Source organism: Tinamus guttatus, unplaced genomic scaffold (assembly GCF_059628265.1).
Source record: "Tinamus guttatus ecotype Peru unplaced genomic scaffold, ASM5962826v1 Tinamus_guttatus_pri_ptg000463l, whole genome shotgun sequence".
NCBI classification, from domain to species: domain Eukaryota; kingdom Metazoa; phylum Chordata; class Aves; order Tinamiformes; family Tinamidae; genus Tinamus; species Tinamus guttatus.
In genome coordinates this window covers 51297-66149 of record NW_028288997.1, presented here as the reverse complement: position 1 = coordinate 66149, position 14853 = coordinate 51297, and the positions used below count along the sequence as shown (strand labels likewise).

The window sequence follows — 14853 nt, the reverse complement described above, 5'->3', positions numbered from 1 at the left end:
GGGGAGGGCAGAGGGTTAAGAGAAAAAGACACCCTTTTGCTTGAGAAAATCTATCCCCGAAGTCGCTAGTCAGCTAAATCCTGTGCTCTAGTTTTATACACCTAAGAGGGGAGGGGAGGACAGGGAGAGGGCCTGGTGGGCTGCTCCCTCCCGAGGCTTCACTCCGCTGGGAGGAATCTGGGGGCTCTCATTTTGTGTGACAAGGAAACATGGAAAAAAAAAACAAAAAAAAAAACAAAAAAAAAAAGAACAGAAAAGAAAAACAGTTTCTAAACTCCTTAAATTCACTAAAAACTGTGAAAATTCCCGGCAGGATGTTTGAATATCAAACGCAGATTTTGGAAGCTTTAATGCCAAGAGTTAGTTCTGTGTGTTGGTTTTGCTGCTGTCTCCCCGTGCGTCTCTATCTGTGCGCCGGCCGCGGCACCGCTGTGGAGCAGGAGGCAGAGGGGGGCCGCCAGCGGGTGCCGGCTCTTGAGGGCGGCCGCGGGGGACGAGGCAGACGGGCCCTCGGGCTCCCGGCAGGATTTGCTGCCCGACGTGCGCCGGGTGCAGCGCGACGACCGGTCTTGGGGGTCGCATTGGTCCTCGCACTCTGTCCTGGGGTCGTACGACAGCGGGAAGGTGCGTCGCTCCCAGGGCTGCACGGCCTAAAGGGAAGAGACACGGAGCTAGGGAACATCCTCCGGGAAGGCCCCGCCGCGGCAGCCGCCGGAGCGGCTACGGGCGACGCTGCCGCCTTCGCGCCGGGCGGGCACCCACCTGCTCGTCGGCCTCGGGCGTGGAGCAGCGGGTGTCCTCGCTGGACAGGAGCCGCATGTCCCGCGACAGGGGCGTGAGGGGGGCGGAGAGCAGCTCGGGGCTGATGGGGCTGCGCGGCGAGTACGTGTGCGACAGCTCCGCGTGCGCGTGGCAGCTGCCCACGTCCGGGGACGCCGGCTGCGGCGTCGAGGGGTTCCCCAGCTGAGGGGTCGTCCGTCCGTCCGTCGACCTGTAAGACCTGAGAGGGGAGGATGCTCAGGAGTGTCCCCCCTGCCCCGTCCCCTGGCAGCGCCCATGCCACGACCCAGGGAACCGGACACCTGAGCAGGTTCTCCGAGCGCCTGCACCACCCGCGTGACACGCGGCGCCACGGAGCGAGCGCACAACACGGATAATACAGGAATTTCAATAGTCGGGTGTCGGAGCAGCACGGCAAAACCCCTGGACTTCAGCAAATTTGAACCAGCAATTAAATCCACACGGGTTCGCAAACAACAGGTCCAGGGGCCCCAGATAAAAAAGCCTGAGCGAAATCTCCTGCTCTCCACAAATCTCCAGGATGAGCTTCAGCAGCAAGTGGGAATCAAGGACTGCTGAAGAACACGTTCCAAAATCCACCTGGGCCAAAACGCTCATCAGAACATGGAAATCCAGCCACAATCAGACTAATGAAACAGCAACACCTGCGGCCAGGCTCTGCGTAGACAGGACGTGTAGAGCCAAGACGCAGTGATAAAACTGCCACAGAAACAACTGTGAGACCCCACAGACCTCCTGCGAGAGCAGGAGGGCCAGGGGCAGAGGATCCTCCGAAGCAGGTGAGGGAGGGAACGAAAGACACTGCAGGAACTGACCGGACCCCAGTGTTCACTGGCGCCTCCGAGACGGAGCCCGAATTCACCCTGATGCCCGAGCCTGGCCCTCCCACAGCCTCTCCCACAACGTCCCCACAGGAGATCCTTAACGAAACGCAGGCACAGTCCAAGGCTGCTGGGCGTGAGAATCTGGCTAGAACACCAAAATGGTCTTTTCTCGAGCAACCCCAAGGAATCTACCGAAGAAACTTGAAAGAATTGGGAATTTGTGACAACGAAACCACCAAGACGAAAGCGATGACGCACAGTCCCGCCAGTGCTGGGTTTGCGTTTGTGAAGGCTCTTGCAGGACCTTGGGCTCTCCCAAGCCAAACACAAGGACAAACAAGCCAAGGACAAACAGCACCGGGAACCGAGGGGGAGACGGGGAACCTCTGCTCAGGCAGCGCTGGGAAATGGACAGCTGGAAACGGCAGTTCTAGACACCCCTCGCAAAGAGATGCTGGAGAAAAGAGAATCAAGCGCCAAGCGATGCACGGAATGGAGGGACACTGCTATAAACGGAGCTGAACGCAGACTCTGCGGGAGCGACGGAGCGGAGGGATGATCCGGGGGGTAACGTGAAGAGGAACCGCTGCTCCCGTTCCCGCGTCAAGGATCCCGGCTGGGCTTGCGCGGGCCAGCGCAGGGAGCCTGAGCGGAGCGAAGGCCCTGGGGCTTCCCAGCAGCGACAGCGCTTGAGGAAGGAGCCTCCCAGCGCAGCCCCCGCACCGGCCGTGCAGGAGCCACCGCGCTGCTGAGCCGCTCCCCAGCTGCTGCCCAGGCTGCGCGTGGGCTCCGGCCGTCGGCCCTTGCGAACGGCGCCCGGACGCTCCCGAACGCGCCGGGACGTCGCCACCCCCTGCGGGCGTCCCGGGGACGGTACCTGCTGCCGCGCCGCTGCGGCGGCACGCTGGTGCTCCAGAGCCACCGCGCACGCTCCATCTCCTCGCACTTGCCGTGCCGGGCGGCGAAGGCCGCGTCGGACAAGTCCTCAACCTGCAAAGGCAACGGGCACAGGGCTTGGTCACGTCTTTGCACACACCGACGCGCGGTTCTCCCAGCACTGGCTACAGGTGAATTTAAATAAACGTTTATGGCGGGTGCTGTGGGAGAACACTGCTAAAGTGAGCTGGAGTTACTTAGGAAGAGACTAAAAACCAAAGCCAAGGGGGAGTCGCTTAGCAGCCCGTTCCCAGGCAGGCTGAATTATTATTAATTATTCCTTTGGTTTGTCTGGCCCAGGAACGGCAGCAGTGCGACCGCCCGTGCGCGCTCGGCCTCCAGGACAGGCTGGAGCTGGGCAGGGCCCAGGACGGGAGCGCAGGGTGCCCTGCGGCCGCCCCACGGCCCCCCGCGCCGGCCTCACCTCCTCGCCGTCCTCGTCCCCGCTCGCCTTCAGGGCGCCGATATCGACCTCGCGCCAGCTGAAACACACGGTGGAGGCGTCAGGCACGACCGCGTGCAGCGGGACCCGCAACGCGCCCTGCACGCGGCCTCTTCGCAAAGGAAAGAGACGCGTTAAGCCTTGCTGCTGTGAGTGACATGTTTGGGCTCTGTTTTTGAGTCAAACAGCCCCATTTGGCTACCAAAATAGTGCGCTGGGGTCTGAGGCAACCCTTTCGTCGCGGCCTGTGCTGCCCTGCTCCACTTCCAACAGATCTTCACGTGGAAGCAGAGGAGGGACGTGCGGGAGACGCGTCCTGGCCCTCACACACTGCGGGGCAGGACCGGAGCGGCCCGGCCAAGGGAGGAGGAAGCAGAGCAGACCCTGCAGCGCTTCCTCCTCTTCCTCTGGCCTGGCAACAGGCTCCTTTCCTCCCCCAGGCTGCACCAGGCCTGGGAAGAGCAAATAGGACCAGGAAAAGGGAGGGCTGGAAGGAAGGGAACTAGAAGAGCAGAAGAGCAGGGCTGGACCCCAGGCAGCGGGTGCAGGAGCTGCCCCCACTCGGGGCTCACACCAAGTGCTCAGGTGCAAAAAACCAGCAACGGATCTGGGTGTCGATCCAGGAACATCCAAGTGGGGTCGGCACCTCCTTGGACTCGGATTCCTCCCGCTCCCTCCAGCGGGGCCGGGAGCACCTCTCCTGCCAGCGAGACCGAGGGCAAGTGCCCTTCTCTGGCCTGGTGACGTGAGCCCAGCCCGGACACGCGACACAGCCCAGGCAGGCGCAGAACCGGGAAGGCCACCAGGACCTCGGCCTCGGTGTCCTCAGCAGCTTTGGAAGGGAGCAGGGGACAAGCAGGGCTGAGCAGGGCAGCCTCCTGCGCTGCCTCCTGAAATGACCCAGCCAGTTCTCCAAGAAAAGACGACCTCTCACTGTAAGAAAGTCCCTTTCCTCACCGGCAGCGGCCATGGGGAGCAAAGACCCAGGCCAGACCAACTTCCAACCGGCCAAATCCGCGGCCAAAGCTCGGCAAGAGACAGCCCCGCCGCAGCGGGGAGCAGCCCGTACCTGGGCGTGAGGATCTCTTTGTACTGCAGCTTCTCTACGCGAGTGGTCGCAGCGACGGACATCGGGATGACGATGTTATTGATATCGAAGGAGCTTTCGCCTCTCCTCCTCCTCGGCTGCTGTAAAACAAAGCCGAGAACAAGATGAGACCCCTCGGGCAGCAGCAGGCCCTGCGTCCACCCCCCGGCTCGCGGGGCCAACCGGGGCCCCTCATTCACCATCTTGGCTGTCCCCTCCGGCCACCAAGGCTGCGCAAACCCCGGCGCGAGGGCCCCGCTGCGGCCGCGCGGGGGGCACCAGTGCAGGGCAGTCGCCGTGGCCGCGGCACCGGGACGTCCCCCCGTGTCACTGTGCGCGCGGGTGGGAGCCCCGGGACGCTCCGACGCGGCAGCCGGAGCCTCGAGGCCAGGGAGCCGCCGGGCCCAGCGGCCAGGCCGGCGGCGGAGCCTCTCCCTGGCCCCAGCCGCTGAACAGGGACGGTTTCCCCTGTGTCCTGGCCTCGTCTTCCAGCTTGTCCCTGCCCTGCTGGGAGACCCCCAATGGGACCAGGTGAGCACGAGGTTTCCGCAGCCCTGGAAGGCCAGGGCATAGACCTGGGCAGGTCCAAACAGCTGGGACAGGTCGGCCTGCGTGGGGAGCACCCCCTGGGCACCCCGACACCCACACGGGCTGAGAAGGTCCCTTCTCGCTCACTCTGCCCCTTCCAGACCTGTCCCCTGATCCAAGAGCCAGCAGAGATCCTTCCCCGATCCAATCTGGACAGCAGCTCCCAAAGCAGCCGTGTTCCTGCATTACGCTGAGCTCAACCTGCTTTGGGTGATGAGACCTTGCCCGGTTTTCTTAACCACATTTGGATTGGATTTGGTAATGCTCTATCCAGCAGAATGGGGAGCAACAGCACCCAGTAAGGGTCATTATTTCCAGAGCAAAATCCACCAGGGAGCCACAGAAGACAGCAATAAGGAGGGCAGGGTGACAGGAGGAGGAACTGCGGGACAAGCAGCTACTGCAGAATCGGGCTCAGACTTTAGCCCGCCTCACACTTACAAACATGCTGGGCTTTTGGACCAGCACAAAATGCTTTCTAGGACCAGAACAGGTCACTGGGTCTTTGTGATCAGCAGATTTGCTTGTCGGGTTTTCACAATTAACATTCCCGTGAGATCAAATGGAGAGGTCCATACCTCAAAGCTGCAGCCTCCGGCTGTCTGCAGCCTCTGGAAAACCATTTATTCCTGGTGCAAAATGAACAGACGCAACCACGAAAGCCAAAAAACCTTATTTTTTTCTGACAAAAAATGTAGATGGTGCCAGTAAGAACTGAGAGAAGTCTCCCAAAGGGAGGGAAGGAAGGCAGGAGCCATCCTGCGGGATGCAGGTTGCAAAGGCTGCGCCCAGTCCCTCTGCCTCCTGCGGGCATCTCGGAGGGCAGGAGAACGTTATTTCCCCCCAGTGCTGCTCGGTGCTGCTCACTGCTATCAATGCTGCCCTGCCATTGACAACAGACTTGCCAAGGAGCAGGAAAAAAAGATTCAAAAAACAAGCAGAAATAAGGGAGGAGGCGTGTAGGAAAGTACAAAGAAAGGTCATCCCTGAGAAGGGAGGGAGGCCTCTCCCCCACATCCCAGCCAGGTGCCCAATGCTGCTCGGGTGCTCCGGAACCCTACGCAGTGCAGAGAACCTCCCTGTCGCCTCCCCGGCTGTGACATCGCCGGGAACACCGGGATCCTGTCCTGGCAGCTCCAGAGCGGCGCGTTCCAGCGGAGCCCGCGCGGGCGCCCGGCCGTGGCCACACGGCCTCCACCTCCTCGCGTCTGCTGCCATCGAGGAGCCGCGTCCCCATCCCTGTGCTCCAGCGCCTGCGGCACATCCCGGGTGCTCAGGGGTCAGGCAGGATTCGTCGGGTGCTCTATGCCCTGGGGGACACGTGTCTGGCGGAGGAGCCACGTCGCTCCATCCACCCCAGAGCCCAGGGGGAGTCACTCCCCTGCCCACCTGGGACTTTAGCCCCACAGAGCTCCCCAGCCCCGTCACCCTCCAGGACCCCGGCAGGCTGCGCGTGTCTCAGAAGCTGCTACTAGTTACAGAACTAGTGAAGCTTGAGGACAGGTGACAACCAAGATGTCACTCAGCACTAACCCGCCACAGCGCTGCGGCTCCGTCGCCAGCCCCATGTACCCACGCACAGAAAAGGCCACCGAGGTCACGAGGTGACAGACACCTCGGTGGGAGCACTATCATGTGAACGCTGCTGCTCGACTCCCTTTCCTGGCACCCCCGGACAACCTCAGAAACCAAACCCAAACGTGGGGCAAGGCCAGGGGACTGCTCCGAACAGGAACATGGACCAGCAGCTACTGAACAGACAGGTCTACTGTAACTGCAGCTGCTGGGCTTGCTGCAGGCAGCCCAGAAACCTCGGCAGTCCCAACCGGAGCAGGAAAAGGCCACCAAGTGTGAGACAACAGGTCCAGCAGGGGCGAGAGGAACGCGGAGCGTTCCCAAGCCTTGCTGCTGAACCAAGGCTCCGCGCGAGGGCTCGGGATACTCACGGCTGCGTTGGAGGCGCCCTGGGAGCTGGTGCTGGCAGAGGCAGAGCTTTCCGAGGACAGCTGCCGCGCGACGGGGCTGTGGGGCGTGGGGGTCGCAGCCGCCGCCAAGTAGCTGGGGCCACCGATGTCTGCGTGATGCTTCAACACTGCCCGAGGAGGGGAGGAGAAAACAAGAGAGCCACGTTAGCAACAAGGGACCGAAAGGGCCAGCGTGAGGACCACTCTGCGTGAAAGAGAAGCGTCTTCCGCCTGCGGCAGCCGCCGGCTTGTGAGGCCCTGCGGGGAGAAGGGGTTAGAGCACACGAGGCACCGCTGCGGGGACAGAGCCCAGGAGCAGCCCCTGCTCCACGGCTGCGGGAGGAGAGAGGCTGGATGTGCAGCAAAGCCCAAGCTCCCCCCGAGAGACCTGGCCGTGGGAGCCTACCTTCACTCCTCTCTGATGAGCAGTCTCGCACGCGCTTTTTGTCACAGGCAGGAGGCTGGACAAGGGAGCGCTCTGGCGCTCTCTCGGCCTTGGACACGGCCGTAAAATCGTCTAAGGGCAGCCTGTGTGCCTTGTCTGGTTGGATTTTTTGATGGGAGCGCTCTGAGGAGGGGAACAGAGAAAGAGCTATGAAACGCCTGTTTTCACCTCTCTTTCTGTTGGCGCAGGAGACTCGGGCAGGATTTCCCAGCTCCATCTGTCCAGGCAGGTCGGGCTCAACACCATCGCAGCGCTGGACAGATGCAGGCAGAGCAGAACGAGCTGCTGCACTGCCCGGGCTAGGAGAACAGGACAAGCTCACACTGAGCAGGACGAGGTCCCTATGAATCCCTGGGCTTCACAACCTGCACACATTTCACTTTCAGCCTTGTGATACCACAGCCTCTCATCCTCTCTCCTCCAGACTGCCCTGCTTTAGGGTGCAAAACTAGTCAATGTTTCTATACATGAGGTAGAAAAGTGACTTACTGGCTGCAGTGAAGAATGAGTTCACCAGCTTGTGGCGGTCCTTGCGAGCAGGGTCAGACAGGCTGCTGGTCGGCATGGGGGCTCTGTGCTTGAGCGAGAGCTTTTTGGGAGCTTTAATTTTCTCATAGGGTTTGTTCTGCCACTGAGATTTCAACATGCTCTGGAAGTGCAGGCTTGTCGGCACATCTGCAGAAGGACAGGGAACACGATGCTCAAATTCACCGCGTTTGCACCAGAAAACGGTGGTGCCACAATCACCTCCCCGTCCCCAGGAAGGGCAGCCCTCAGCAAACGAGGAGACAGTCCCCCTGAAAGCCAGGCCCGCCATCCTCCCGCTGAGGGATCCCTGCAGCTCCAGACTCAGCTCTTGGGCTCCGCAAGTGAAGGAGCAGAGCGACATCCTCACCCAGACCCCGTCCTTGGGCACCTTCCCCTTGTCACACGCTCCAGCGGTGCCTGCTCCTATTTATCCCTCCTCCTCGTGCTCCTCAAGGATAGCACACGTGTGCTGTTCTCCTGGGATATTCAGACACTGCTTTGGCCCTCGTTCCTCTAGCTCCAGTTCCCCCAAGCTCCGTCCTCCTCTGCCCTCCTGCCCTCAACGGAAAGCTGGAACGTTCATGAGATTATTCCGTGTTTTTTCTGGAGCGGATAGTCTAAGCTATAGGGTAAGCTATGACAACCATGAAGTGGACCAGCAAACTACTGCAGCCTCAGCAGTCCCACAAAGCTTTCCTTTTGCACTCAGAGCCTTAAACTTCAGGTTTGACCATCAAATACTGTTGCTGAAGTCTCCTCCAGGACCTGTGTTATGCCTCTGGGGGCCAAATCCTAGCTCACAAATCAAAATAAAACAAAATAAAAATAGAAATAAATAAAATAAAATAAAATAAAATAAACCTCAGGGTTAACAAGAGAGCTGCTGAGACAAGTTTCTCTTGACCCTCAAGACCACCATGCAGCAGCACGTGCTGGGAGACGCCCCATGCAGCGGCCGGCACGGAGCCTCCCGCGAGCTCCAGCTGCCACCCCGAGTAAAGCAGTGGGAAGAACCACCCCAGTACAGCCAGGGAGATCCCAGGACGTTTCCACAAGGCTTTGATGCCACTCTGCTCCGAGAGGAACCTTCCCAGGCCCTGCTTGGGCACAAGGTGCCCTCAAAGCCCTGCGCTTGCAGGGGGAACATCAAGGCAAACTGCTGTGGGATTTACAAACTGTATCTAGATAATCTCAGAGAGCAACCTGAAAAGTTTCTGAGCCCTATCAGGAGTCTCAGCTGCGCATATTTGAACACCTTCAAAATTCCCCACCAAATCCAGGGACTGGAAAGGCCCAGCAGAGCTGGGACAGGCAGAGGGCAGCGACTGCTGCCGAGCACAGCCTGGAAGCTGCTGCTGTCACCGGGGGGAGCTTCAAGCGCAGGGAGAAGCCGAGAGCTGCGGCGAGAGCGTGTCCATGGGTCGTGTCCGGGTTCGCCCGGGGCCGGGGAGCTCTGCAGGCCCCGCTCCTGCTCCGCTGGGTGCAGCCGGCTCCTTTGGCTGCGGGACGGGGACGCTGCGGTGCTCCCACCTTCCGAACGCTGCCTCAACGCTTGGCTAAGCTTGGCCTTCTGCAGAAAGCCACCCCCTCCACAGCAGCCCACACGTCTGCCGAAGACAGAAAGAACGCAAGACAATCCGTGTTCGGAGAACATCCTCTGCTGCTTCCTTCCCTGCCCTATCAGCACTGCTCGCAGCAGAGGCTGGCAAGGAAGCGACACCAGCCTCCTCCTCTTCCTCCTCCTCCTCCTCCTCCCCGGGCGCTGCGGGGCTCCCGGGGACCGGCAGGTGGCAGCCGCACGGAGCCCCGGTCCCCATCCTGCCCTCACGGTTATTACATCAGCTGCAACCGCCCGGCTGGAAACGAGACGCAAACAGAACGGCCGGCAACAAAGCGCTGAATGCAGCGCAGCGGCAGCGGGGTGGAGGCCGCGGCGCGCGGGCCCGCTCGCCGGGGGAAGAAACCATCTCCTGCTTCCTGCGGCACCTGGCAATCCTGCCCTCGGCACAGGGCACCGAGAGCCCCGGCTCCCGGGCTCGAAGCTCCAGTCAGCACACGCTCACGGCTCAGCTCCATCCACGCTCCTCCAGGAAGCCCCAGCTGGACCTCTGCCCACCACCCCAGCCGATCTGCATCGTTTTGGGGCCTTCAAAGGTGGCTTCAAAACCCTGCTTCTTCATCTCATGCAGATCCTTGAAGACATTCACTGGCTGCAGCTGACCTAAGGACGGGGCATCTCGAGGGCTGGATGAGGTTCTCTGCCTGCTGGCCATGACTAACTGCACATGTAACGGGTTTCTTCTCCGCTGCTTCCTGCAATATTAATTTAACACTGCTGACAGAAGATGATAATCACTGTGAAACCAGGAAATGACACACTGAGCTCCTGAAGAAGAAATTTCAGCTCCTTTAGCACTCATTAACACAGCTCGTATGGGGAGGTGGACTTTGTTTTTAGAATAGCACTCAATTCACCAGCTCAGTCTGCTTTACCATGCTGCTGGGGAAGGAGGTCAGGTGGCTGGGCCTGTTATAGAGAGTGAGAAGCTGAAGCCCCAGCCCTCTGTGCACTTCCTACCGCAGCAGAAAGTCCACGAGAAGCTGGTGACCAAACCCCAGTGTCTACAGCCGAGCCCAGCACCTCGGCCAGAACCAACCACTTGATGTCCCGGGGCGAGGGGAAGGCGCCCGCTCCGCTCGCGGCGTCATCGGCCAGGGTTTACCACCTCCTGCCAAAGAGGGCAGTTGCAGCTGCTGTGATCTATTTGCTTCTTAGCTCTTCTGCCGAAAGTGCCAATTCCTGCCCATCCGTGGTCTTGTATTTTATGAACAGAGGGAAGAGATGACAGATGGACAGCAAATTCATCTCATGCACAGCAACCGTTTTTGGTCAAAGAACAGGCTTGTTTTGAAATTGGCAGCTCAGGAAGCAAAAAATACTGGAAATTACTGCCACCGTGCCCTTGGGAAAGCTCCCTATCTGCTAAGTCCGGGAGTGTCCCACAGTACAGGGTGGGTTAGTTATTGCTCTTAGCGATGACTGACCTTGAAAGCATAACACAGGGAAACGAAGCTCCTAATGGAAACATCTCTTCTTCCTGTGCCCTCCGACCTACGTACGGTCACTTACAAATCCCACAGAAGCTTTCTGCAACCTGAACCAGTCCACAAGTAATTTTGTGCAAATAAACTAACTCTGTGGAACCAACTGTTTCCCAGATGTGGTTTGCAATGACATGGACATCAGCCCAGGACTCGAGCCCGGTACAGACTGCCAGGCATCCCGCCCTGCTCCGCGCTCCGGGGGCGCGTTCCCGTCTCGAGCGCGTTGGGAGCAGCGCACACGGCAAGTCCATCGCTTTCCCTCAAGCAGACACTTACTCCTCTAAATGCCACGCTCCTCAAACCATGGACAAATCTGGTCATAGTGACTGTATTGAGCAGATTTGCACCTCCCCTGGAAGCCGATGAGAGACGGACGCGCCGGTTTGGGGGAGCAGGCTCCAAAGCGTGCCCGGGCACTGCAGATCCTCAGCGCCCAGAGCCAGTTCTGCAATCCCCCCTTGCAGCTCTGCGAGCGGGGCTGCACGTACTCACCGTCAGGGAATGAGAGGACAGGATGAATGCATGAGTCCAGCTGGGAGAGGCGCTCCAGCAGGGGGGCATCGTACTGGATTTCCAGCGTCGTGGAGCTCCGAGTGCCGCAGAGGGCACAGGAAGGGTTCACGTCGCAGCTACATCGCGCCAGGCTGTTACGATGGATCTACGGAGGGGAGAAAGAAATTCCCACGTATCAGAGGTCTCTCGGGGCTCTCCTCATACATTTCTGACAGCTCTTAAGAAAAATCCTGATTTTTTAATATCGTGTAGAAAATATTGATTTAGTCTGGACTCAAAACAGGATGCTTTCCGCTCAGAAAGCACAATTGAAAACTAGTCCTCACCAGCACAAACTTGATTTAACATCTACAAAATTTGACTAAAAACATTAAACCAGACTGAAGACTTCGTTTTAAAACCCACGAGGCAGCACAATTCAGCTGCCAGAGAGGAGAAAAGCCCCTCTCTAGTCCAGACAAGTCTGAGAGCTCTCATTGCACCAAGGCCTGACACTGACAGGGACATCTCTGCAGACTGAAGAAGAGTGTTTTTCAATCTTGTGTTTTTCTTTTAAACCAAGAGATGGACTTTCAATTCACAGATTTATAGACTTTTATGGACTTCCTTTTTTAATATATATATATGAAATGATGGTAGCGCAGATACATGACTCGGTGTAAAAACTGTACAGAGACAGTTAACCAATGACTGACTGTCAAAATGGAAGGATATATCAAATTGGATCCTCTAAAAGTCTGTTTTAAGCCTAGTATTATTCCCCTTAATAACTCTAAGATATTATCTCTTCCCTCATTCAAACCTGCAGATAACACTAGAACAGGGGAGGGTTGTGAGCACCTTGAAGGAAAAGGTTAGGATCCCAGTTATTGTTACAAATCATAAAAAAAATCTAAAATAACCCGAACCTAATTCAGTAAGGGCAAATGCAACCAGCTGTGTGTTGGCAGACACACTCTGGTGACTGGTGAAGGAAGGGGAAGAGCTAAATGAGCAGCAGCTCTGCAGAGAGGATCTGGTGGTTGCTCTGGATCAGAAAAGCAGCGTGAATCAGCAGTGTCACACTATTACTGAGAATTAATGCCCCAGAGGGCTTCATAAACAGGATGGCTCTGCAAGACTCATGAGGTAATTCTTCCATCCTGCTTGGCATTAGTAATGTGTAAGCTGGAGGGCTGCACCCACTTTTGGCTGCGTGTTTCAAGAAATATATGGACTGAATGGGGGAGAATCCAGAGGAAAGCTACAAGTTCCAGGAAACTGGACCTCCATGGAAAAACCAGCAGACTTGTGTTTGCTTAGTGTAGGGATGGCTGGATTAGGAGTTATCATATGAACTTCTGAAATATGGGGAGAGCTACTGGAGGGAAGAATGGGGGTAATCAAGTTATACCAGGACTTGGACCACGGGGAAGGACTTCAAATAACAAGGAAGGGCAGCTTGTACTAGACAATTTGGCTTGCTTGGTTCTGCTCTCTGAAAAAAAGACTAGTAAGTGCCAAAAGGGCTCGTCTAAGGAGGCTCAGACGGACAGCCTGGCGCGGTGCAGCGACCAAGCAGTGTGTTTGGGGGCACAGCAGGGCTGCAGGTGACCACAGGACACTGCCAGGCCTGTTGCACAAGATCACACATCTTGTCCCAACCTAAATGACTGTGAATGAGACTGTATTCATGCTCGGTCAGCACTACACACAGTTATGGGCGATGGCTATTTGAGCAGGGAGCTCTCCAAGGTGTGCTATCGGGCACATCTTCCCTCCTTTGGAACCAGGAACCTCTGGAATCTCTTCTGAACCCTGATTTTTTAATGGATTTCACCAAGATAGGCAAGAGCTAAGAGACAATTAGCAGCCCCTTCCTCGAACAGGGCACAAGTCAGCACTTCCTATGGGATATTTCATAATCTTCCAAATCACTGATGCTCTTGCAAGTGCTCACTGCAGAGCATAACTGGAAATACCCAGACTAATTCCTTTCCGTTTGCAGTTCTGAACTAACTCAGCTGAGCAAGAATCCATCGTGCTGATCAAAACGTTGCTTTTGGGCCTTCTCTCTCAGGCTCTAGCACTGGCAGACTAATCCCTCCGCAGTCTTTCTTTGAGCAAGTAGCAGCGAGTTCCTGGGTCTGTGCTGTTCTGCTGCTCAATATTGACTTTCACACTTGACTTTCCAAAGTTTTGCTCAATCTGCGCAGATTTTACTAAGATACTGAAGAAGATGCTCAGGGTGGTTGGTTTTAAAAAAGAAATTCCCCTGTCTCTAAACTCAGCATCTTCCCTCTGCGGTGATAACTGACTGAAGTCTTCTCAACAGATTAAAACTTCTCCTTTGCTTCTCCAACAGCCCATGAAACTTCACAGCCCTCCACTTCCCACTTTCTTTTTAATAAAAGAATTAGGAAAATTATGTTTTTAATTAAAAAAGCAAAAGCCTGAGCCATTCTCTTAATTGCCACAAACCTTCCCAAAGCAAGGAGACTACTACATGCAAAGAGCAAAAGCATTGCATTAATGTGTCAGCAAGGCTGCTGGGTGTGGAGCTTTTGATATATACAGCAAAGAAAACCCATGGAAGGAGGGGAAAAAAAACCAGCAGTACTAACCTTTTTGGAAAGGGGCATTATGCTGCTCGGTCGAACAAGCCGTCGCTTCTTGCAGCTCAGGACCGGGCGCGTGCGCGCCGCTACGCACGTTCCGTCCAAAGACGAGGAAGCCATGGTCAGTCGTTGCTTTTTATGCAAGAGCTCCTCGGCCTCCGGGCCGTCTCCCTGAGCGTGTTCTGCCAGGCCAGGCTGCAGACTGCCCAAGAACAGGAGGGGTTAAAGATGCTTTTATTCATTCAGCCGTCCTGCGTCAGGCAGCAACGCCAAACAGGTTCACAGTTCAGAAAAAGTCTAAGCAGTGAGATTAAAAGCCCCAGAGTTTCACCAGGAAATGGTTTTATTAAGCCACCTCTAATGCTAGTTTTATTTTGGGGCACTTTCCACGTGCTCTCCCACCTCTCAAAACCCTGTTTGGCCTCACGCTTGCCCCGAAAGCTTTGATCCTAGAATTCAGCCTCCCCAAAATAACACACCATGTAACCTAGATGCCAAGTTGCTTCAGATTAGTACTCAGGTCCTGCAATGTCCATGCTAACCTTTCTGTTTCACAGAGGCTGAGGTTTCCTGTCCACAAGCACCAACCCTGCCCCACCGCGCTATCAACGCCCTTTGCCACCTCCTAAATCCCAGCACGGCTCCCCGTCCAGAGCCTTTTCATGTGTATTTTACAAGTGTTTCGTATCTAAAAATGCAAAACATGAAAGCCCTGTGGTCTGAGGCTCTCTAGTTGAAAGGCTCTGGGCGTGCACGGGGCTCTGTCGCAGCCTGCAGCGTTTCAGCTGCAGCACTGGTGCTCGCTGCGCCGCGCGCCCTGCGCCGCTGCAGCAGCCCGGCCCGCAGAGCGGATGCAGCCGTCGCGGCAGCAGCACCAGCAGAACTTCAAAGCACTCCGGGTGCAGGGTCTGGCAGGGGTTTTGCTCTGAAACCCTGCAGAGCAGGAGAATTTTTCACTTGTTTTTATTTACCCACTTAAAAAAAAAAACTTTTCTTAACTAAAACCACCTGGAGGAATAAGTA

The 14853-nt window shown here is 56.8% G+C and overlaps 1 protein-coding gene across 1 annotated transcript in view; it reads right to left on the bottom strand.

Annotated features, from left to right (window-relative positions):
• Nucleotides 1–14853, bottom strand: part of LOC104568297 (KAT8 regulatory NSL complex subunit 1) — a 59041-nt gene continuing 44188 nt past the window's right edge. Inside the window, 11 exon segments of the mRNA XM_088532636.1 lie at nucleotides 1–451; nucleotides 453–650; nucleotides 763–1000; nucleotides 2503–2615; nucleotides 2986–3043; nucleotides 4073–4191; nucleotides 6625–6770; nucleotides 7049–7210; nucleotides 7577–7762; nucleotides 11213–11378; nucleotides 13837–14032. Coding sequence (XP_088388762.1) covers nucleotides 404–451; nucleotides 453–650; nucleotides 763–1000; nucleotides 2503–2615; nucleotides 2986–3043; nucleotides 4073–4191; nucleotides 6625–6770; nucleotides 7049–7210; nucleotides 7577–7762; nucleotides 11213–11378; nucleotides 13837–14032 — 1630 coding nt within the window. The 3' untranslated portion in view covers nucleotides 1–403.